The 24,476-nt window shown below is 40.2% G+C and overlaps 2 protein-coding genes across 2 annotated transcripts; both read right to left on the reverse strand.

The window, feature by feature from the left end:
- Nucleotides 1-4,365: 4,365 nt before the first annotated feature.
- On the reverse strand, nt 4,366-10,483 carry grk1b (G protein-coupled receptor kinase 1 b). The gene is made up of 7 exons (XM_074611612.1): nt 9,528-10,483; nt 7,848-7,975; nt 7,428-7,585; nt 6,108-6,191; nt 5,820-5,944; nt 5,500-5,701; nt 4,366-5,371 (listed from the first exon to the last, which is right to left on the reverse strand). Exons 1-7 carry the CDS (start codon nt 10,338-10,340, stop codon nt 5,088-5,090), a joined length of 1,794 nt encoding a protein of 597 aa, XP_074467713.1. The 5' UTR covers nt 10,341-10,483; the 3' UTR covers nt 4,366-5,087.
- Nucleotides 10,484-15,929: 5,446 nt separating this feature from the next.
- dlb (deltaB) lies at nt 15,930-22,682 on the reverse strand. Its single transcript, XM_074611444.1, has 7 exons — nt 22,459-22,682; nt 22,118-22,357; nt 21,947-22,004; nt 20,468-20,725; nt 19,117-19,478; nt 17,672-17,888; nt 15,930-17,464 (listed from the first exon to the last, which is right to left on the reverse strand). The coding sequence occupies exons 1-7, from the start codon at nt 22,507-22,509 to the stop codon at nt 16,749-16,751; spliced, it is 1,902 nt and encodes a 633-aa protein (XP_074467545.1). The 5' UTR covers nt 22,510-22,682; the 3' UTR covers nt 15,930-16,748.
- Between the last annotated feature and the right edge of the window lie 1,794 nt (nt 22,683-24,476).

Here is a 24,476-nt window from a genome sequence, read left to right on the forward strand (position 1 = left end):
AAAGCTGGGGTAAGGTGGGGGATTTATTGAAGGCAGAAAGTGACTATTTTAGTACTGGTTAAGCATTAACGAGTCTGCAGCTGGACAAAGGATGCGTTGAAATTCTTGCTCTTTGTAAATGCATTTTGTTGTACTGGAGCGTATAGATTTAACTCTGATGAAATGTTGCGTTGACATAGTACAGTGCAGTCACCTGGCAGTTCTAACGCACCCTTATAATGAATTGCTTGACTCTATACCATACAAGAAACATATGGAAGAATGCAAAAATGCAAGATCTAGCAGTACTGATGTATATCTAGTCTTTACACCTGCACTGCATACACCTCCTCGGTACTCTGTGAAGATGACTATTAAAAGTAAATGGAGATGTTTGAGTCGAGCTATTCTTTTGTTTATGAGAAACTTCACCATTTACAGTCGGTATCTTATCAAATGTGAATTCTCTTTTGCTGACCAGTAATCGAGCACAGTTCAAAGTACTGTCGTATACTTACAGTTTTGAATAGACATTCAGGCTTTAAATCATAATCTTATGTCTGTTAATATTTTATTTCCTTGCCCTGCCCTCAGTCAGCTGATAGATTTATTTAGTTGTGTCCCCGTTGACCTCTCTGCTTAAAGGGAAAGTTCACTCAAACCTGAAGGTCTCGGCTTTCAGCCACCGACACCGGCTGCGATGGCACTGACGCTAAGGTCACATCACTTCAACAAGAGCAAATGCATGCTTTTATTGTGATTAGGATGATTTTTCAGTGATTTAGATTTAAACATTAAGTTACTGCACCGTCTACTTTAGCAGACTATAGTCTGGTTGTAGCTGTCTGTTCAGTGGAAAGATGCTTTCAAGAGTTATAACAATTTGTTATATAATGTTTTAACTTTTAATATCTTTATCTGCTGGGAATTCCCTGGGCATAAATATCTATTGTATTCTCACAGAGATGTTTGTTTAATCTTGGAAAAAGGTTTATTCTGTCACATTTAACAGGAAATTGTGAATTCATATTATTATTATTAATCTGCCTTGATTAGTAAACTTGTCACTGTGGTTTGATTTAGAGATCAGTGTTTGCAGTAAGTAATCTAGTAAAATTATAAATGTTACATTGTTTCAAAAACACTGCTTTCATTGTTCTTGTAGTTATTTGTGTGTGAGACAGAAAGAGAGTATGACGGCGTATTAGGGCCACATTGAGGGGGAAAAAAATCTGCGATTTTGAGAATAAAGTCATAAATTTATGAGAAAAAAAGTCGTAATATTACGAGAATAAAGTCATAACTTTACGAGTAAAAAATGTGATTTCCTCCTCCACAAAAGAGGCATATTCTTCGGAATAAACACAGTTTCTTGCACAATCTTTTCAAGGTCCTGATACTGATGATAATGTGGTGCTGATGAGCCAAAAGATGAAGTATTTTGTTATTTGTGAAACCTAAACTAAAGTATAACTTCACAAGATGCTTCATGTTCCTCATTTTCACACTATTTACCCTCTAAAATAACATGTAAAATTACTACTTTATAATAGCACGACTTTTTTTCTCGTAAACTTATGACTTTATTCTCGAAATCTCAGATTTATTTTTTCCTCAATGTGGCCCTAATACTCCGTGGTAAGAGAGAGACAGAGACACTGATATATAACATTTTTCCAAGCACAGAAACACTGGTGTCGTGCTTCAACGTTTTAAATCTTAAACTTAAATTTTTTTTCAAACTATTCATATGAAATCTTTTATGGAGGAAGTGAGTATAACAGCAGCCACTGTAGTGAATGTGATTGACTATGTAACCGTGATGCTGCACAAAATTATATCGATCAGTAAATGAAGTTATCTTTTTGGCTATCAGGATGACTTTGATAATTCAGAAAATCACGTGACTGAACAAACCTGAACTGAACTAAGTTTAGATTATGATTAATGTGTGGGTTCAGTAATGTGCTCTCAGTTAAAGCTGTTCAAATAATGTGACGTTTGCACAACTTTGAACAGTCAGTATTTGTGTACTCTATGTAATACAGTTTCGGTGACGTCACTGTTTCAATACCTGGTCTTATTGATTAATGTGATCGCAGCTCTATGTGTCACGGCAAGGCGATATCGGTCTGTTGGTCGGTCCACCACTTTGGTCCAGACTGAAATATCTCAACAGCTATTGGATGGATTGTTTTTCATTGTGAGAGTGAACCTTAGTGACTTCAGTGATCCCCTTTTCCCCTAGAACACTACCACAAGGTTTACATTTGTTTTTTTTAGCTGTACTTTCCAGCATTCTACATTAAACATTATACCTGCAGCATCAGCGTGTTAGCATTGTCATTGTGTGCATGTTAGTATTTAGGTCAAAGCACCACTGTGCATGGCTGTAAACTCTTAGTTTACAATTTCTTTTCACAACGTTGTGATATGTATAACGATATGATAACGTTTTGATATGTAAAGTCTGAAGTCAAGGTGATAGTAATGTGATGATTGATGTCTTTCACTGTACTATTTTAATCTTCATAGAAATATATACACTGATCAGCCATAACATTAAGACCACTGACAGGTGAAGTGAATAACATTGATTATCTCGTTACAATGGCATATGGCAGTGGGTGGGATTATTAGGCAGCAAGTGAACATTTTGAACTTTGAACTTTGTGTTGGAAGCAGAAAAAATGGGCCAGCGTAAGGATGTGAGCGACTTTGACGAGGGCCAAATTGTGATGTCTAGACGACTGGGTCAGAGCATCTCCAGAACTGCAACTCTTGTTGGATGTTCCCAGTCTGCAGTGGTCAGGACCTAACAAAAGTGGTCAAAGGAAGAACCGGCGACAGGGTCAGACCCGAGGCTCATTGATGCACGTGGTGAGCGAAGGCTGGCCCGTGTTGTCCGATCCAATAGAAGAGCTACTGGAGCTCAAACTGCTGAACAAGTTAGTGCTGGTTCTGATAGAAAGGTGTCAGAACACACAGTGAGGAGCAGTTTGTTGCGTATGGGGCTGCGTAGCCGCAGACCGGTCAGGGTGCACGTGCTGTCATAATGTTATGGCTGGTCGGTGTATTGTTTCTGGAAAGTAAAATGACCATTCTCTGGATTCACTGCTTCATTTGCAAGTGGGACATACAGTATAACTGACAATGGTGTGTAATAAAATATAATCCCACACTCACTTTTACTGCTGAATTGCTCTCAGTGTTAATTTAAGATTAACTTTTAAAGTTAGACCTGAAATGCTCCGTGGTTTAATAATTTACCCCAACGGTATAACCCAAAAGACAAGAGTCAATTTAAATAAAGTGTGCTGGGGATTTCAGTTATTGTTTCAACAAAATAGAAACTTCTACAATAGATCTTTTATATACAGATATAAAAAGTGGTTTGATGTACAAATACATATACTTTATGCCAAAGTCAACACTGTTGTTTGCACAACCGTTTCAAATTCACAGAACACAATTTCAATGTGCCATATTAAAGGGGACATATCATGCTCATTTTCAGGTTCATGCTTGTATTTTGAGTTACAACTAGAACATGTTTACATGCTGTAATGTTCAAAAAACACATTATTTTTCTCATACTGTCTACCTGAATATAACTGTATTCACGCTCTGTCTGAAACGCTTCGTTTTAGTGCATTTCAACGGAATTGCGTTGCTAGGAAACAGTTTGGGTCCCTGTTTACATCCTGTCAGCTGTCATTCGCTTACACTGCAACAGGAAATAAACTGGGACACATTTAGAATGTTTAAGTTTAAAACCGTGAAACGGTCTAAATATTGTATATTTGTGACATCACAAATGGACAGAAATCCTAACGGCTTGTTTCAAAAGCACAGTTTCTGAATACGGGCTGTGTGTATTTCTCCGTGGATTGAGTGTTTTGATACTTTGACAGTATTTATATAGCACTTAAACCTGCTTTATAATATAAAAGACATGATAATCTCACTTTTTAAAATATGGGACCTTTAAAGGGGTCATGCTAACATAATAACGAAGATAATGGTTGATATTAACAACATAGATGGAAGATAGTCAAAAAGGTGTCCTGTTCCCATTTTTGTGTCATTTTCAATGTAAGATAACTTTTTTAAATCTCACCAAAGTTCCCCTCGTTGCTATCCAATTATCTATCCATAGTGGTATTCAGGAAAATCTGGCTTCAAGACAACTTTTTAAACGAAGCTTTATCTGCGGAGCATTCTTTCATCATATACTATTAAAGAGATTTAGAAGCAATAAAACATCTGCATAAAATACAACACGATATAGATTAGATATAGATATAGATTCAGGAGGTTTGATAAGCGATGAAGTTCACCACTGATCGCTATTGTCGTTTAGATACACTATAGATTCACGGCTATTTTGCCTGTTGGCATTTTTAACGACATAATTCGCAGTCCAAAGATTCCTAAATTACAAAACAAAAATGTTGTCTGACTGTTTCATTGTTGCTGGAAACAATGGGACATGTTCCTGTGTAATCTTATAAACTCCAAATTTGTACCGCTCTTACTTTGAAACCACGGGTAGTACTGTGTGTGACCAGTGAACACGCTCTGCAGCGATATGGACGGTAAAGTCACGGAGAGGAGACTCAACACACGTTTGCGCTTAGCAAGATTTTATTGATTGCTTTTAACTCTTCTGTCTACAATATTTGCCATCATAATAACTTAAATACTATTTGTTATATAATGAATAAAATAAATGATGAATGAATAAATAAAGAATAATTACATAATGTTACAATGTCAATACTTTTCTTTGGTCCATATAATTAATGTTATAGAAACATTGCATGTAATTTCTCTACAAAATAATTTGTCTGTAATTACTAAACAAAAATAACATAACATTTCAAATATGTGATGTTTTACCAAGCTGCCACTTTTACATTAACACTATAAATATTACAATATAGGTACATGATAATAATATTTAAATACATAAATACATTTATTACAACAATAACAAATTATTGTACAAATGAGAGATAATTCAGATTAGGATTAAGTGGCATCAAATGAGCGCAAACTGAATCTAAATGTGTTTAATATACAATATTCTTCCCTCTGCTCTGTTTCTAAAGGAGCACACATCCTCCGCCTTTGGTTTCCACGAAGTTTGGGTCAAGGTCATTGGGCAGCTTGCCGTTCTCCCCCCAGATGTTCATCTCTCCAAACACGCCTGTCTCGATCATCTCGTCCTGCCAGGGGATCGGGACGTTGCCGGAAGAGAAGTCATCGTAGAACTCGGTGTCCTTGTTATCCAGGACCACGCCTTTCATTGTGCTGAAGGCGCCCACATCGTCAATATCTTTGGCGTAGACCGCCCTGGGATCCGGGACAAATGGTGGAGGTAGCATACCTTTTAGATGGAACACAGAGGAAGAAACAAATTAAAATATGGCATATGGTAAATATTATTTTTGTATTTCACCACTTTTTGCGCCATCCGTATCTCGAGTTTCCCTCCGCAACCTGATTTTCACCCACCTGCTTCCAGACGGCCCCAGTTAATGTCTTTGAAGAAGGGCTGATTCTTGAGCTCCTCGCACTCGTTATTTTTGAACCCGAGGCGTTTGGCCGGATCTTTGGTCATCAGGCCTTCACAGAGATCCTTGCACTCTTTGCTGAAGCTCGGTGTATAAGCAACTGGATCGTTCAAGATCCTGCGAGCTACCTCCGTGTTCTCAACCTGAGGAAACAGAACAGTATGATTTGGCAACAGAGAATTGGCACCGGACAAGAGCAAACAGGTGAATTGAAGATATTTTTGCCCATTAAAAGTCTTTTCTCCACATCTAGTTTAGTACCTGCTCTCCTCGTACTCTGAAGGGCCCTTTGGCGGCAATCATCTCGAACAGTGTGACTCCCAGCGTAAAATAGTCCACCGAGTAGTCGTACTGCTTCTTCTGGAGCAGCTCTGGAGCCATGAAACCTATATTCATAGACAACATGATTTCACACACGATAGACTGCTTAGAGAAGCACGGTCTACATGGTGGTATACAGATTATGTTTTCACTGGGATGATAGCATTTCCTCTCCACTGGGCCAGTTTTGTTTTACTTCATCTTAAAATGTTGGATTCGTTCACTAACCTGGAGTTCCTGCGTATCCAGTAGTTGTGTCTTTTCCTGGTGGAAGTTCAACAGCCAGACCCAAATCTGACAGGCGGACATGTCCTGATGGAAAAGGCTTGATTACAACAGGGACTAATGGCAATTGAATAGACAATTATGTATGACCGTGCTAGTGGAATATGAGTGCAAAATAGACTACATCATTGAGGATAATCCTTTTCGTAATTAAAGTATATTAATCACCACTAATATACAGCTGTGCATGCTATTTACTGTGAATGCTGTACAGCAGCATTCACAGTATTGTTATCCTAATCTTTGTTCCTCACCTTCTTCTTCTTTTTCTTATATTTCTTCCGTGCTTTTCTTGAACTTTAACTACTTCTGCATACTTTAAGCTACAGAAACCGTTCAACTATCAAAATATTCAGCCCTTTTAAGGTCATTCCTGCTTATATTCAACTTGTTTATACCCTTTATACTTTTTAAAATATTAAACTTTTCCAACATCAGTCCACAGTTTCAAATTAAAAGCCCCCAACTCTCACTGCATGTTAACAGAAAACTAGGGATGGACCTAATGTTTCAAAATAAAAGCTCATTCTATAGAGTTTTAAAGGTTCATCCACCCAAATACTTTCTATATAATGACTTATAGTTTCAAAGGTTTATTCAACCCAAGTACTACTTTCTAGAAGTCCATTCCGCATTGTCACTTTAAAAGATTTCTGTATTTTCAGCAATGCTTTGCAATTCATTTCAGCTGTCAGCATTCACACGCATTTTCTACAGGAATTGCAATCATCTAGTTCTTACTGAAATCTACTATCCGCTAGCTTCCTGCTACTGTATGTGTTAAAAGCAAAGTCATTTTTCCCGATCTGTAATATGTGCTCTTTACAGTGTCTCACTTCAATGTAAGAAGAAGTATTTTTTACTTATTCTATTTCATATTTGATATTTTTAGATTCTTTAGAGTGATGACGATCAGTTGGTGTGCGGGCTGATGCGTGTTTTGATCCAATCCTCTGAACCGAACCTGCACCTGAGCTTGTTAGTGGCAAAGCATTTAGGTTACCATGGTGATTTTCTCGTGTTAAGAGTGAGCCAACGTCATTTGCTCAAGCCAGTTAGCTTCTTAACCCATCAGTCTTGCTTTATAATAATTGTCTTGAGGGACTGAATGAAAGAGTGTTTTCAACTACTGTTAAAAACTAAAATAAAAGCCATGTTCACATGGTTGAAGAGCAAATTGTGGACAGAGACAGAGTGTCTTTGGGGCTGTAGTATCAGGGCATACATGCAGAGACTTGAAATGCTGCAGAGGAAATGGCTCACCTGCATCATCCAGTAGCACGTTCTCTGGTTTCAGGTCTCTGTAGATGATCCTGTGCTGGTGAAGGTGCTCCATCCCACAGATGACCTGAGCTGTATAGAAACTTGCTCTCTTCTCATTAAAACCAGGATTCTTTTCATCCACATTATACATATGATATCTGTAAGAGAGGAGGTTGATGTTTTAGGATTTCTGTGAAATCAAGACGTATAGAAGAGAGAAGAGAAGCTGCACAAGACTCCTAGTCTGTACGTCAGCTGTGAGGTTTATCTGCTTTAGGCTGATTAGTGGCGATGAGAGGAGTGAAACACTGTTGTTGTTAAGTAGAGAAACCAGTATGTGGTGTGTGTTTTAGAGGCATATTGCTTAGGTCAATGTGTGTATGTATATATACCGCTGTATTTGCTGTTTATATAGATCACCTGAGATCTCCACCGTTCATGATGGTCATGACTAGGCAGAGGTCGGTCTTGGTCTGGAAGGCGTAAGCCAGCGTCACAATGAAGCGGCTGTGAACTTTTGCAAGGATGCGCTTCTCCACAATTGCTCCCTAAACACAAATCAAACATCAGAACATGATGAATCCAACAAAAGCAAGAATGTACAACGTCATCTATTAGGAATAATTAAAGCCCCGACACACTGTCCAGCCACACAGACAGGTATTTTTGCCTGATTAGACCTCTTCTGATGTCCTCACATTTTAAATGATGTCTCTCTGGCATGGCTGATTCGAGGGTGGCCAACCATGTGCCACGATGAGCCATCAGTCTGCAGGTTTTCATTCCAAACAGTCACTTCAGTAGCTTACTTCTGCAGATGACTTCTTCCCCTCTGCTTGAAGCGGCTTTAATCAGGTGGAGCCTTTAGTTAGTTTGAAATCCTGCAGACTTAACAGGATTAACTAATTAATTATTAGTTACACCTGTGCTTTTCTTTCTATAGCAAGTCCAAGTGTAATTTACATACAAGCTTACTGACTCACGCAAATGCAACAGAGACATCATTGATGCTATTGGTTACATCTGTGCTATGAGAAATAGGTCTCTTATTAGTACATCAAGTGCATTAAGCTATGTGCAGGTGCAACCTGAGCAGAGGTCTAATCACCATAAGTGAAAATACCTTTAATGTACTGTAGCATGTTTAATTGAGTAGACTAACTTGAAGATCTTCTTTAGAAGCAGTGGCTTCAGCGTCTTTGTCTCTGAGCTGCTTTGTGACGTCTTTAAAAGAGTCACAAGCTTCTTTGCATTGAGCCATTGTGCTAAATACTAAACCTTTGCACTTGTTTGGTTATTTTCTCTCACAACCTGTTCTTTCTTATTTCCTGCTGTAGTTTAGCACGTGAGGTTGCCAGTCGAATGATTTCACTTTGTATTGTTATATCCGCCAGGAGATAATGAGATCAGTCGTGTCCGTCCACGGCTAATCTTGCAAACTGCTGCACCAAACTGCATAACCTGTTGGGAGTTAATTTATGGCTGGACCTTTTAAGGACCTCTCGCGGTTGCAGTGACTCACACGTTCTCAAAACGTCTTTTATTGCCTTTTTGATACTGCCATTGATTGATTTACGACTGCTGACTCGCTACTCTTAACCAACCCCGGCCGGTAGGGGCCACAAGTGAGACACAGTAGGGGGAAAACAGTCTGCTCAGTTTCATTGTTTAGGACGGTGAGATCAGCTAACAGAACTACACGCACTGCTGACTGCATTGCTATTTGCTCTGCGGCCAGAGACACAGTTGTTCCAAGCCTTTTTACTGGGCATCAGCCTCACGTTTACACGCATATTGTTGAAAAAATAGCCTTGAAGCCTGGATAAGCGATTCACGCCACGGTTACGAAGCTGAGACGCTCTCCTGCACAGAGCCGGTGCAGTATAGATTAGATAAAAACAAGTCTGATACACTTGCAGTCTAGACGAGGGTCAGCCAATTGTGGGTTGTATTCATTCAATCAAACATTATGGCAGCTGTTGTTGCAGACACTCCTGGCTGAGATCTGCACTCTACTGAGTGCATCTTTGTAGTTACTCTTTTGATTGACACTATGAATGACTATAGGTGGGACATATAGATGCCACATCAGCGCTTTACCTCGTAGCCTTTGCGTTTCTTCAGCCTCTTTTTCTCCAGCTTCTTGTTGGCGTACATTTTGCCTGTTGCTTTAGCCTGACAAGCAAACACTTCCCCAAAACCTCCTTTACCCAGGACCCTGAAGTCCATGAACCACTCCTCATCAAAAGGCTGACTCTCCAGCCATTTGAACTGAACAAAACGCAGGAAGTACATGCTGTCCTTGAAGCCATCTTTGGCCGCCTTCTCCAGGTGTTTAAGCAGCTGCTGCTCGCTCTCTTTAAACAGGTCACCACGGACGTTCTTGAAGTCTTCTACAACTCGAGCGACGGCCTTCTCCTCCAAGAAGCTGCAAAAACTCTTTGAAGCTGACTTGTAGTAATTATTGACAATTTTCTGGGCCTTCTGCACTCGCTCCGCTTCTTTACATACGGTGTAGTCTTCGATGTCTTTCCACAGCTCTCCGGCGTTTTTGTGGGTTGCTTCACTCTCCAGAAACTGCTGGAACAGGCGCTTGCCGACAGGCTGTTTGACACACATGAAGTCAAAGGTTGTGTCTACGGATGTTTTCATGTGTTCACAGTCTCTGATGTGTGGGAGCCTCAGCCTGGCACGCATCTTCTTGTCACGCATGGCTGCTGCTGCTGATCCGTCCACGCTGCCACGGGCTGAAACGTAGGCAGAGTTTGCCACCACCGTTTCCAAACCGCCGATGTCCATGGCTGCACCTTTGTCTGGCACACACAGAATCAGTAGGGAAGTTAATGAGAGTGCTAAAAAAAACAAAAAACCTGTCCTGTTTCCATTATTTTTAGCAGCAATTATGACTTCCATCGCATTTTATAATCAGTAAAACACATTTTTGTACAAAATGCCATATAATGAAAGGGGCTGATTGATTTTTTTCTTGTAGTTAAATATAACATTATGCTGACATTATTATAATGTCTGTCATCAGTCATCAATATTGAGTGCATTCCATGGGTTACTTTGTTTGATCATGTACTAATTTCCTCAGGGTCTTCCTCATGCACAGAGGCTGTCTCAGTGCACTTACTGCTCCAGAGAATAATAGAATTACTTTTTCCAGGTAAGAAAATATTTGAGGTGGAGAAGGACTAATGTTGTGATATACTGCACCCTGCTGTTCAAAAGACAAAAGTCACTGAAGTTGGCTTTTTATTTCTGATGCTGTAGACAGGCCTGGAATTTAAGCTTGTGTGCACCTACTTGTGCACACAATCACGCAAACCATGGGATTTGGGGAGCCGTGAGGAAGTAGAGCATTAGCTCACGTTTTTCCATTCAACAGATTACCTCCCTGCATGATGTTGTAATTTGAATTATAAAGAGCATTTTTGAATGCTGAAATATATTGTAAACAGAAGAAATGTTTATTCCTCGGCTTGCTTTTGTTGGATTCTTGTTTATTTAACGCACAGTTTGAGGAATTATCTACATCTCTATGCATTTGTTTCTTCCTTTATCATTGAATGTTGGTGCAAAAAGGCAATTCATTTTAGCTTGTTAAAACCCTGAGAGACTGAAACACAAGAACATTTATCATGGATCATGGATAGATTGTTCAAAAGTCTGCAATTTAACATTATATATCTGCATGATGGGCCCTTTATGTGCTGTGCAACATGTAGAAAAATACATCTCCCTGCAACAAAATGGACAGGAAGTGTAAAGTGGATCACTGGATCGCCGTGTTAAGTCTTCCTGGGTGTATATTTCATGTGTATAAGCCGCTGCATCCTGACCTGGTACATGTAATACAGAAAGTGATACTGTTGGCTGTGGCGCTTTCCTGACTCTACATAATCCAATTAACACTGACTGTTGATACCAGAGATTTACAAGACCGATGACTGACCTCATCCTACATTTTTAGACTTGTTTCTATATGCGTTTCAACAAGTAGAACACTGTTGCAACAAAAGCCAGGATCGTATTGCAGATAAAATGTTATTGTTGGTCCAAGTAAAAGTATGTAAGTATTAGGCTCAGTTCTATTAGTATCAGCAAACTAGTATCAAAAATAAAAGTACTCATTATGCATTATGGTCCCTGTCAGTGTTTAACCATTATATATGATGTTTTTAGATTAAAATTGCTGCTGCATTAATGTCTATGGTGCGTTTTACTACTGTAGATGTTTAAGATTGTGCTAATTTTAACTACTTTATTACATATATTATATGTTTTGAATCATACTTATGAGAATAGTGAATGCTGACATGCATAGCAAAGTAAAATCACAACAATTTTGACTTCATTTTGCCACACAATCTGTTGAGTGTTACAGTCCGGTTTAGACGCAGGCTGCAGATTGAAATTGGATTGTCTCCTGTTGGTGTCTAATAGCGCAACACTGTTGCAAGTCTTTACATAATCTTTGAACTAATCTATGTCTGTATGAGCTTTCACCGTGTGACAACAAAACTGTTTCTATTCATTGCAGATGCTGCACAAGCATCCAGATCTTTAGAGAAGATCAATGCATGCTCGAGAGCAGGTGAGAAAGAAGTGATGTGGATATGTTTCAGTTGAGAGGATTTAGGGTGTTTATAGAAAACAGAGAAGAGGGATTTAGATCATGTAGCTAAAGAGGACAGAAACTGTCAAACAGCAGAGAAACTACATCAGAGCAGCTGTTAAATCATTGTTAATTTATAATTACAAACACAAAGCTGGTTGCATCAATGTAGCTGCTGATTATTTAATTATGAGATGAAAAAAACACTTGACACAAAATACTTATTTTATGTATTTAAATATGTATTTTACATCATAGTTACACAATTAATATTGATATCAGCACTCACCGTACCTTTTTACTGTAACAGGGAGTCAAATGAGGAATTGATGGCAATAAATTAAATCCAATTGAGTAGCATCCAACATATATTTTCCTTTAATCCGTTTTCTTCCATCAACCAGAACAAATAGAAATCATCTCTGTCCTGTCTGGGTCTTGAACACACTTTTCTTTCTTTCAAGTCCCTCCCTTCGTCGCCCTCGTTCTTACAGTGTGGTGGTACAGGTTGGGGCATCAGGTCGAGGTTTACTCTGCACCTGAAATCCTACTTGGTTGTTCATTAGCTAGTGAGGATTACACCCTGACTTTATTGGAGGGAGCAACTCGGAAGAAGCTATTAGTAGCAGCAGGAGTGATTACTGTTGATGTGCTAATTCAGTGGCATCTTTTCAACTGTTCAACACATAATTCATGCTTGGTTTCAAGGACTTCATATAAAAAAACAGCAAGAAAATATGAACCTTGATCCTTAATTGATACCATTCTTCATAGATAATTGTCCTATTTGCCTTGTCTAATCTATTTTAATTATATTGATGAGAAATAATGAAGGCTGAGATGTATAGCAAAGTAAAATCAACACAGTTTTGGCTTCATTTTGCCTCACAATCTGTTGTGTGTTACAGTCCGGCTCAGACGCAGGCTGCAGATTGAAAGTGGATTGTCTCCTGTAGGTTTCTAAGAGCACAACCCTGCTGTAAGTCTTAATCTTTGAACTATACTCTAGTCTGTATATGAGCTTCACTGTGTGAGAAAATACAGTTTCTATTAATTGTAAATGCTGCCAGATCTTTACAAATGTATTCATACATGCTCGAGCAGGTGAGAAAGAAATGAAGTGGATATGTTTCAGGTGAGAGGATTTAGGTCGGTTGAGGAAACGGAGAAGAGAGATTTAGATCATGCAGCTTAAGAGGACAGAAACGATGTAGAAACGACATCAGAGAACACATCAGAGCAGCTGATTAAGATGAAATAATTGGTCATGTATGATTACAAACACAAAGCTTCTTGCATCAATGTAGCTTCTGAAAATAGGACATTTAATTATGAGAGGAAAAGGGGTGGAAATGCACAGAAGCAGGTGAATGCAAGCAGCTCCACTGTCACATGTGGTTTGCAGATTAACACATTGGTATACTTTTAACTTAGCAAAAAACTTTGTATGAAAGTTCAGCATTTTGTGTTTAAATGTGAGAAGTTAACAAGTCAGTTTGGCTCTTTGCATTAAGAGTTTTGCATGTTGAAACTTCGTTTGTCAGAACTGAGGTAAAACAATTGTAAATTGTGTGAGCAGCAAAGTTAAATATAATAATGGATTGTCATGACAGGAATCTGGAAAGGGCTTAGGTATGTTTTGGTGTAGATAAATGAACGTGTTCAGCCTTACAAGAACTTCGGGTTTTGGCATTTTATTAAAATTATTCTACATTTGACATTTAGAATCTGATAAGAAATGTTAGAATTCATTATCTTACCTGCATCCACAATCTGTGGAATTCACTTTTAGTTTTTAACTTTGTGTAGTTGCTCTAGTGCAACTTTCAGAAAGTCAGGAAAGCTGTTTTATTGGCCAGACAGGACTACTGAATGAAAGTAAGACTGTGCAAAACAAATAGGTGGCCCAATAGCAGAAACATCTGACCTAAAACATAAAATGCAGTCCTATTTAGGCCTGTTTAAACCCACTTCCTGTTATTCAGGACTTCAGACTGGGTCTGTTCAAAAGACCCTGAGCACAAATCCTATTTAAAAGGTAGAGTAGAGGTGAAGCAGATTTTACGTTAATGTCTAATCCAGCTCAGTGACGAAGAACAAACCCACCCAGACAAAGAGTTCAGTCTGTCGGTCAAAGACACTGATACCTGCATAGATCTAACCACCGCCCCTTCATCTGCCAAGATGTCAAAATGCCTGTGATCCTCAGGCAGCTGAGCTGTAGGCCTAAGTATGCATCAGCTGATTAAACAGAGATGTGGTTAAAAACAGAACTAGAAGTCACTGTTCTCCCTCAGACAATAATCTCTAATTGAGAGCTGCCCTGGTGACCCAGTATTTAGCCTACCTGAACTCACGTCACTTCACACAAGTCTCATGACTTTTCTTTTTGTTTGGTTTTGTTTTCTTTATTCCAAAATGCTAATTATTATTTAATATCTAATTATTTAGTATGTCATGAATGTCATGAAAGAAAATGTCATAGTCGAAAAATACGTCGAAAAATGTAATGAAAAAAGTCATAAAGTCGAAAAATTTCATGTGACAGTGAGTTTTGAGAGCTAACTTCAAATGAAGAATACAATAACAAACAGCACATCAGAGTATCCAGAGAGATAGCACAGTATGGTAGATAACTGGTTAGAATACTTGAGGTAGTGGGTTCAATCCTTATGCTACACATCGAATTTTGAGAGCTAACTTCAAATGAAGAAGTCAAAAACAAACACAAACAGCACATCAGAGTATCTGGTTGGATAGCTCAGTGTGGTAGATAACTGGTTAGAATACTGGAGGTTGCGGGTTCGATCCTTATGTGGTACAGTCTGTTTTCAGGTCTAACTTCTAATGACGAAGTCAAATATACGAAGAGAACAGTACTCAGTGCGTGTGGCATTGGTGGCTGGGTTGCTGAGTTCCTGGATCGGGCTGCGGCAGAGCGGGGTTCAATCCCTACCCTCATCAGTGTCCGGTGCCCGACAGTGGAGAGAGACGAGCGTCTCCTCCCAGGGTTTACCAGAGATACAACTGGGGGGTTATGCAATAGAAGACTGAAATTTTAACTCTTTATGTAGTGTTTCTACCTGTGGTATTTGTCTACCTTTCTGATACATCTAGTAGAGGGTCCTGTCAACATCTCCTCGGCAGCCCCAAGGTCTCGGCCTTAAATAGGACCATACCATACAGGCCACTGCTAAAAATATAGTTAAAGTTTGATGAAATATCTGTTTTCTATTGCATAACCCCCCAGTTGTATCTCTGGTAAACCCTGGGAGGAGACGCTCGTCTCACACCACTGTCGGGCACCGGACACTGATGAGGGTAGGGATTGAACCCCGATCTGCCGCAGCCCGAACCAGAACTCAGCAACCCAGCCACCAATGCCACACGCAGTAAGGACTGTTCTCTTCGTATATTTGACTTGGTCATTAGAAGTTAGACCTGAAAACAGACTGTGTCACATAAGGATTGAACCCACAACCTCCAGTATTCCAACCGGATACTACGAGCAGTTATCTACCACACTGAGCTATCTGAGCAGATACACTGATGTGGTGTTTGCTATTGTATGTGACTTCTTTATTTGAAGTAAGACCTCAAAACTCATCATGTCATATAAGGATCGAACCCACAACCTTCAGCATTCCAACCAGTTATCTACCACACTGAGCTATCTGCCCAGATACAATGTTTCTGTTTGTATTTGACGTATTCAGAAATTTTTCGACATACTATAACTTTTTTTTCATGAATCGCACTTGAGACTGTTCTCTTCGTATATTTGACTTTGTCATTAGAAGTAGTATTAGAAGTATAGTATGTGGAAAAACGTAATGAAAGAAAGTCATGGTATAGTAACAGAGACTTAAATCCAGAATCACATCAACGCAAATCTTTTATTCCACATCACAACAACAACATGATGAAATTAAATAATATGAAGGTAACATAACAAAACTTTGGCATGAACACAAAATGGCACACGAAAAGAGCAGTGTGATCAGTAGTATATAAATATAAATTACAGTAACGGCTGACTTTGTGTGATAAAGCACATTTTCTTTTATATCCCTGCACTGAATATCTTTGGGATATTTCACACAGCCTTCACAGCCCATAAAACATCAAGCGTCGGTTCTTCATTCAGCATCATATAAATATATCTCTACATCTGTGACAATCCAGGTGAAGCAATAAACATAAGTTTTCAAATAAATAAATAATATAAAGAATAAAAATGATGGTACGCACAATAAGGAAATAATGTCCAAAGGAAGATTGAAAAGCAAAACAAAAATAAAAAAATGATAACAATCATACAAAGTGAACATATTAAAAACAATAACCCAACAAAACATTTTTTTTTTTTGGGCAGCTTTTCCAAAGGTGGTTTTGTGACTTCCTGTATTTGGTTTGTGTTGTAGGTCCTATGAAAAGTGGATCGTATTATTTGTTTCTTTGGGTCTAAAACGTGGAAGAGCTTCGCCCCATATACATTTTTTAAATAATCTTTGTAAATCATCTTCATCAGAATAGTTCATTTGTCAACATTTTGTTTCTTATGCTTACATTTTTAATGGTACATTATCTTCTGCATAGGCAGAGTGGTTTTCATGGATTTGCTCCGTTCTTCACTGTGAATGAAGAGAGAGGAGCAACAAGTGCTAATATTCCTTTACCCCTGTGTGGACGTCCATGTTTCATCTCAGCCCTGCCCCAGAGCCCAGGCCGGCCTCGTCCCTCCACATAAAGTCCTGGCGCTCGCCTCGGGCCAGGCTGCTCTCCACAGGACTGTGCCTGTACCCAGATCTTCCGTCCGGGCAGAGGGAGAGGCTGAGGCGAGCCGTGCCGTTGCTGATCTTGAACAAGCCGTTAGGACTGAGGAAGGCTTCCCTTTCGCTTCCTCCCTGGTTGTTGACCGTATCTAAATCATTGTACACTGCGCTGTCGTTCAGCTGCTTCCTTCCCTGCAGTCTCCTTCTCCTCCTCAAGAAGATAATACCCGCCACCAGAACCAGCACCAAGACGGCCAGAATGCAGGAGATGGTGAGGGTGGCGGAGGAGGGCTCGGAGGTTTGGCGCAAAGCCGGCTTGAAACTGGGCTGGAGCGTGAACTCGCAGCTCGGGCCCATAAAGCCTTTAGGGCACTGGCACACCGGCCCGGTGAAGTGGGTGAAGCAAGTGCCACCGTTTTGGCATGGGCGGGCGCCACAGGCATCTGAGCGCACGCTGCAGTTCTTGCCGGTGTACCCCAGGGTGCAGGAGCAGGTGTAGTCGTTCACGCCGTCTTGGCAGGTTCCGGCATTCTGGCAGGGGGTCGAGGCACAGTCGTCAATGTTGACCTGGCAGTTGGCACCGGTGAAGCCCGCCTGACAGCGGCACAAGACGCTCTGGCCGAGGTCCAGACACTCACCACCTGCAGGAGAGAGAAACACTGTTCAGCATCCAAGAGATCAGGGACGAACATTTGTTTAAGGGAGTGTTAATGAGATTACATTTAACACTCTCTGTGTGAGTGTTGACAGTGAGACCTAAAAACTATTTCATATTCAGCCCATAAACTGCTGGTTTGCACTTCAGCCACCAGGTGTCTCCAGAGAGGAGGCCTCTCCTGTCCTCTCACCGTTCAGACAGGGCCTGTTGCTGCAGCGGTCCAGCTTCTTTTCACAGTTGGAGCCGGTGTAGCTGGGAGGGCAGCGGCAGGTGTAGCCTCCGGTCATCGCCTCCACACAGGTGCCGCCGTTGAAGCAGGGACCGTCTGCGCACGTCATGGCGATGATCTCGCAGTTCTTCCCGTAGAATCCCTGTGGGCAGGTACACGAGTAGTCGTTCTCCAGGTCCTGAGGACAGAGGAAGGAAAACCTTCACGTTAAGGAGGGGGAGAAGAAGAAGTGTGGAGAGCCTTCTACTTCTGGAGCTCTTCCATTTGGAATAAAGGATGAGACGTGATGCAGGCTCTTCATTTTCAATATGCATTCAGATGAGATCAGTGAAACCACAACTAATGCATTATAAGTCTTTGCACTACTATGCTTGCAGTAGAAGACTGGACTTTAGATTTGCTGCTACGAGTGCAATACTACTACTACTATAGAATACTGTTCATCTAATACTGTTCATCTAATACTGTCTATCTTATCTTATCTGTGATAGTTGTGTTTCTTTATTGCTTTATTATTTTAGTATTAATGCACCTTTAAAGGACCCGTGTGTAGGATTTAGGGGGATTGATGACACTTTATAATAACCATAATTTATAAATGGTAAATTGATAGTTAATTAAACTGAGTTAATACTTATTTTACTGTTAACAAACAATGAAATGATAATTATTAGTAATGCTATAATTATTTTATCATTGTGTAATATGACATCATTTGTTTATAAATTATATATTGTATAGACAATAACAATTACATTCTAAATACATTAGTAAAGTATTTATTATCAGTTTATTACTGCACACATTATAACATTTGATATACTATATTAAGTATTTGTTAATGATTACCAAATGATTTGTAAACTTCTACGAAATCGTTTGTAAAACATCTATAAACATTAAATAGATAGATGGACCAGAAACCAAGTATGACAAAGTGTTAACTATCTATCTAAATAATGTTTATAGACGGTTTACAAACCAATTATTAACCATCTACAAAGTGTTACAAATATCTATCTTTTTAATGTTTATAGATGTTTTAGAAACAATTACTTTAAAGTTTACAAATCATATCTTAATCATTAACAGATACTTATTTATAGTATATATGTTATGTGTGCAACAATAAACTGAAATAACTATTAAGTATATTTAATTAACTATCAATTCACCATTTATAAATGATGGTTATTATTAAGTGTTAACATATTTAAAATTATGTTTTCATTAGTGTATAAGAATGTACCTAAGCATGGTTGTGTTTCCGTTATCTAAGAATGAGTCCTTTATATCTACATGGGAGCAGGTCCTCTCCACAGAGTCCTCCATGTTTCTACGGTAGCCCAGAACGGACAAACCAAACTCTGGCTCTAGAGAGAGACTTTCACGTTTTGTATACTCACATTGCAGCTGCCTCCGTTCTTGCAGGGGTTGCTGTCACACTCGTTGGTTTCCAGCTCACAGTTGGTGCCTCCGAAGCCGGGCCGGCAGGTGCAGGTGTAGCTGCCCTGGCCCGTGTTGGTGCAAGTGGCCCCGTGGGTGCAGGGCTTGTGGTTGGTGCAGTAGTTGAGGTCCTGGTCGCAGAAGAGGCCCCCCCAGCCCTCCTGACAGTTACACTGCCACGGCTGGCTGCACGTCCCGTGGAGGCAGCCTGGGTAGCGGACGCATTCATTACAGGAGGGGCCCTGCCAGCCCATGCGACACGTACAGCCCCCTGGGGCCTCGCAGTAGCCGTGCTTCTCGCTGCAGTCCGCCGAGCAGATGGCTGAAGAGGAGAGGGGAAGGGAGGGTGTGTGATTACAATGGGCACGCCTTCACACACATCTCACACACACACACACACACGTACAGGGCCCCCCGTCTGACCCCAGCCCTGCTCCAGACTTCACTGTTGGTTAAGTATTAAGCCACGCAGCTGGTAGGCACACTGCCGGAGAAAAATGCTTTCTTTTATCTCCCCATTACACACACACACACACACACACACACACACACACACACACACACACACACACACACACACACACACACACACACACACACACACACACACACACACACACACACACACACACACACACTCGCAAACACACCCAGATCACCTTGAGAAATGAGTGTGTGTGACGGGGGCCACGGCTCTTTCTCTCATTGTAACGGAGAACAAAAGGCAGATGGAACACCACAGACGGTAAAACACAACTCTACGGGACGTCACTCACATAAAGGAAACACACTCTATAGGCTCTGAAAAGAGTCCTGTATGTGAAGGAGATCAAAACTCAACCTGAGTGAGAAGATTAAAAACATGTTTTGATAAAACTTGGACCAGCATTTTCCAGGTCTTGGGAGGAGGACAGGTTTGGGTCGTGTTGTCTCTCAGTGTTACTGATTTGTGTACAAACAGCTTTGGTTGTCTCCACCTCTCTATTCTCTCTATTTCTTTACTTACGCAGATGTTGTTTCATTTAGTTTGTGTTTGGAGAGTTCAGGACAGGAAACTCCTATGAGGAGAGAACCGTTTCCAGAAGGCTTGCCTTTTACTTTATGGGTTTTATTTCTTTATTCTACTGTTTGTTTTTATCTCGGCATTTTACTCTGTTTCGTACTCTGTACTTTTATTTGCCTGATTATATCCAAGTCCAGTGGTATATGGACTTGCATTTATATACAGTAGCTCAAAGCGCTTTCAGGAGCATTTTGGTGTTAAGTGCCTTGCTCGAGGGCACTTGGGTGCTTTGATGAATAAACACTTACACTCAGAGCAGTAGTTTCCCTTCCAGCCCTCCAGGCAGATGCGGTTGCCCTCCTCGTCGCAGGTGTAGTGTCCCAGCGTGTCGTCTCTCGGCCTGCAGTATTCAGCACAGCCGTCTCCAAAGTAGTACTCGTCGCAGAAGACGTGGTAGGAGTAACGCAGCTCGCTCTGCTCGCCAAAGTGCACGTCCTGAGACCAGTCCTCACCGATGGAGAGTCTCCTCCTGGTGGCCAGGCGGCTCACCAGGTTGTTCTGGTTGTCTGTGGAGGGAAAGACAGGACATCTTTAAACAAATGTTATCTTACAAGGAAGATGTGTGGAACAAACTCCCAGAAACCTGCAGGACCTCCAACTCTGAGTTCTTTTAAATCAAAGCTTCACACGTTCCTGTTTGCTGCTGCCTTTTATTAAACCAGATAATGATCTTATATACTGCACTAGAGCTTTTACTCTTGTGTGTTATATTCTAGTTTAGCTTCTACCCAGCCAACATTTGTATGTGGGGCCCATGTGGGTAGTAAATGGGCTGAAAAATTGGCCCTATATGGGATTGTCACAAACAACCTACACATCACTAAGACCAAGGAAGTGGATCATATCAGTCCAGTTGTGAGGTCTCTACACCAGCTTCCTGTCTCTCAGAGAACTGATTTCAAAATACTGCTGCTGGTTTACAAAGCACTAAATGGTTTATGGCCAAAATATATTTCTGATCTTCTGCTTTGTTCTGAACCATCCAGACCTCTCAGGTCATCTGGATCAGGTCTGCTTAGTGTCCCCAGAGTCACAACTAAACATGCAGAAGCAGCAATCAGTTTTTATGCACCAAATATTTGGAACAAGCTCCCAAAAACCTGCAGGACCTCCAACTCTGAGTTCTTTTAAATCAAAGCTTCAAACTTTCCTGTTTGCTGCTGATAATGCCAGATAATGATCTTATACTGCACTAGAGCTTTTACTCTTGTGTGTTATATTCTATTTTAGCTTCTATCCTAGCTTTTATTTTTAGCTTGTTTTTATTTTATTTTTTTTAATACTTTTTTTCGAGGTTGTTTTCATATATGCAATTAACAGTTCGTAATTACAATAGTTTATAAACCAATTTTTAAGTAGATGAGCTTAACTCATTAAGTGCACTACAGAAAACAACTTCAACATTCAAAATTGAAATAAAATTAAGAAAAGAAATAATAATAATAATAACAATAATAATAAAAAGAAAGAATAGAGTTAAAAAAAACACAACAAAAACAAACAAACAATAATAATACAAAAATACGAGTAATAATAAATTAAATTTGTTTTTATTTTCTAATCTTTAATGTTTTTATAACTGTTTTAATTATGTCTTAATGTTCTTTTGCACTTTGTCTTAATGTTCTTGAGTGTTTATGTAAAGCACTTTGAATTGCCCTGTTACTGAAATGTGCTCTACAAATAAAAGCAGTTGAGTCCAATGATTTAGTGAATCAGAAACCTACCTGTGTATTCAGTGGGAGATTCAGCGTTCCAGGCTTCAATGATCAAAGAAAACGTTCCCTAGAACAGAAAGAAAAAATACGCATTTAGTGTTTCCAATAACAGTGGAGCATTTTACGCACTCATCTGACATTGAGAAATGAATCCAAACTGTGTTTAAACTGTGTATTTACCGGCCACTTGAAGTGGAAAGGCACCCTGATGGGCGCGCTGCTGGAGATGGAGGTGTGATCAGCTCTGATCACGTTGGTGTGTCCGGTGCCAAAGGTGCACGGTGGCTCTGCAGAGATCACATCCTCCGGGTGTTTCAGACAGATCCTGAAGAAGATGTGACAGTCTCTGTGTCTCCTGCAGATGCGCTGCGCAGTGTGGAAGGAGTTAATCTTCAGCTCAAACACACCAGAGGTCCAAACCTGCAAGGAGAGAAAAAGAAAAGCATGATATCATCAGACAGGCTGTGCGTAAAGACATTTGGAGGTTGTTATTTTGTTTGCACAAACAGAAGTCAACTTACTACGTGCAATAAGGTCAAAGCCAAGAGGCATCTCAGGTGTAAACGTGCCATTTCCTCTCACAAGTTTGCTTTCAGCTTCTAAGTGGATGTTCCCAAGATATTCCCAAAAAGATGTTGAAGAAAAACTCAAAAATAAGTTGCATCACTTTGCAAAATCCCGTCGGTGTCTCCTAAATCCTTGTCTCCTAATGATAGTCTTCTCCTACGTCCTATACTCTGCACTCCTCTTGTTTTGTCTCTGGTGCGTAAAAGACGCTCAGTGGGTTTTATAGCCTCTGATGCTGCGCGTCACGCGTAAATAGGAGGAGCAGAGCAGAACCTCAGGGGAGCAGCCTGACACAGGGCTCAGAGCATCTGTCTGGGGATTTAGACTACCCACACTACACCTGGACTAAGTCCTGCAGAGGAATATGCATGAGGAGATGGTGCAGGACAGATATGTTTAGCATTACTGCATGAATCTTACCCAGGAAAGTGTGAGCTATAATGTGATGGAACTGAATCGACACTGGATAAAGCACCACTCAACTCACAGCACACCTGTGACAAGACATCCAACTTTTAATGATGAAGAACTTTTAATATAATAAATGTATAAGTGAGTCAGCCAAGAGAATATGTACTTCCGATTTTGGGAGATTTGTCAAACAATGAGCGTCCCAGTATGTGAAATCTTGCAGATGCCATTAGGAGCATCAGAGGACACAGAGGAACATGGATTTTTTTCAGGTTACCTGTTTCATGCGCTACTGTCAGGATATAGCAACCGTTTTATAAAAATAACTTGTTTTAATCATATTTGCTCCAATCTCGCCTCCTTCAGCTTTAAAGTACCAAACATAAAAGTACACATTATGCAGAATAATGTATATTATTGGATTATACTTATTGATGCATTAATGTGTTCATCACTTTAATGTTGCAGCTGGTAAAGGTGGAGCTCATTTTAATGACTTTATATACTGCTGGCTAGTTGAATCTATAATAATACATCATCATTTATTCGTTGATTATATTTTGAATTAATAATCTGAATCTGTAAAGTAACTAAAGTTATTAAATCAATGTAGTGGAGTAAAAAGTACAATATTTCCCTTTGAGATGTAGTAGAAGTAGAAAGTATCAGAACATGGAAATACTCAAGTAAATTACAAGTACCTCAAAATTGTACTTACAGTACTTGAGTAAATGTACTAAGTTACTTTCCACCACTGAGTACATGTCATACTGTTGTGTTTTTCTAAGCATTCTTTACTGCTCCTGTTGGAATAAAATAATTGTTGATTATTTAACTGCAAGGTCGTAATGTGTTTTTGATACCTTCACTTTTTTTGCATTAAATCATACATCATCATGTTTGATGAAATTGATTGGATGTCGCACCACAACCTAGAAACATGAACACCAGCCGCCACTGGTGCCAGGACACCATCTATACGTCCTCCTGCATTCCATCAACAGTTAACTTTAACACCAATGTGGAGATGATTGTTTGGAGTTTTTTTTTCTTTTCTTTTTGGAGCTTGCCTCCCCTCCACACTAAACAAAGATCAGAAGGAAGCAGAGGAAGAATAGCGTATAGCTTTTCTTTTCTTCAGCTACATCCAACATTATAATTGCTCTGACGCGTGTGGGGGGGACAAAAGAGGGGGCAGGTCCCGGATAAGGACGCATTGTGAGGCTATTCAGGCCTCTTCTGAAGCCTGGGCCTGGAGAAGGGTGATGGGGGAGGACAGAGGGGTGATGGTCGCGTGTGTAGGGTGTGTGCATGTGTATGTGTGGTGTGTGTGTGTGGAGGGGGGTTCCTGCAGAGTTTGGACTATCATGTTGCTTTTGTCTGGACCTCATGCGAACAGCTGTATGGTAATCAACGGCACATGGTCGACCGTGTGGGGGCTCCAACCCAGCTATTGTGTCCCCAAAGCATCCACCCCCAGCACACACACACATACACACACACGCACACATCATACAGTATGTGGTACATACCTCAATGGTGTTGTTATTTCTTTGAATCC

Source organism: Sebastes fasciatus, chromosome 16, assembly GCF_043250625.1.
Source record: "Sebastes fasciatus isolate fSebFas1 chromosome 16, fSebFas1.pri, whole genome shotgun sequence".
NCBI classification, from domain to species: domain Eukaryota; kingdom Metazoa; phylum Chordata; class Actinopteri; order Perciformes; family Sebastidae; genus Sebastes; species Sebastes fasciatus.

Coding starts and splice junctions, on each gene's coding strand:
- grk1b (XM_074611612.1), bottom strand. CDS start 10,340: ATGGAAGTCATAATTGCTGCTAAAAATAATGGAAACAGGACAGGTTTT. Junction 6,192..7,427: donor CGTGCTACTGGATGATGCAG/GTGAGCCATTTC, acceptor CTTTTCCATCAG/GACATGTCCGCCTGTCAGAT. Junction 5,372..5,499: donor CTGGGGCCGTCTGGAAGCAG/GTGGGTGAAAAT, acceptor TCCATCTAAAAG/GTATGCTACCTCCACCATTT.
- dlb (XM_074611444.1), bottom strand. CDS start 22,509: ATGGCACGTTTACACCTGAGATGCCTCTTGGCTTTGACCTTATTGCAC. Junction 22,005..22,117: donor CTTTCCACTTCAAGTGGCCG/GTAAATACACAG, acceptor TTTCTGTTCTAG/GGAACGTTTTCTTTGATCAT. Junction 17,889..19,116: donor AGAACGGAGGCAGCTGCAAT/GTGAGTATACAA, acceptor CTCTGTCCTCAG/GACCTGGAGAACGACTACTC.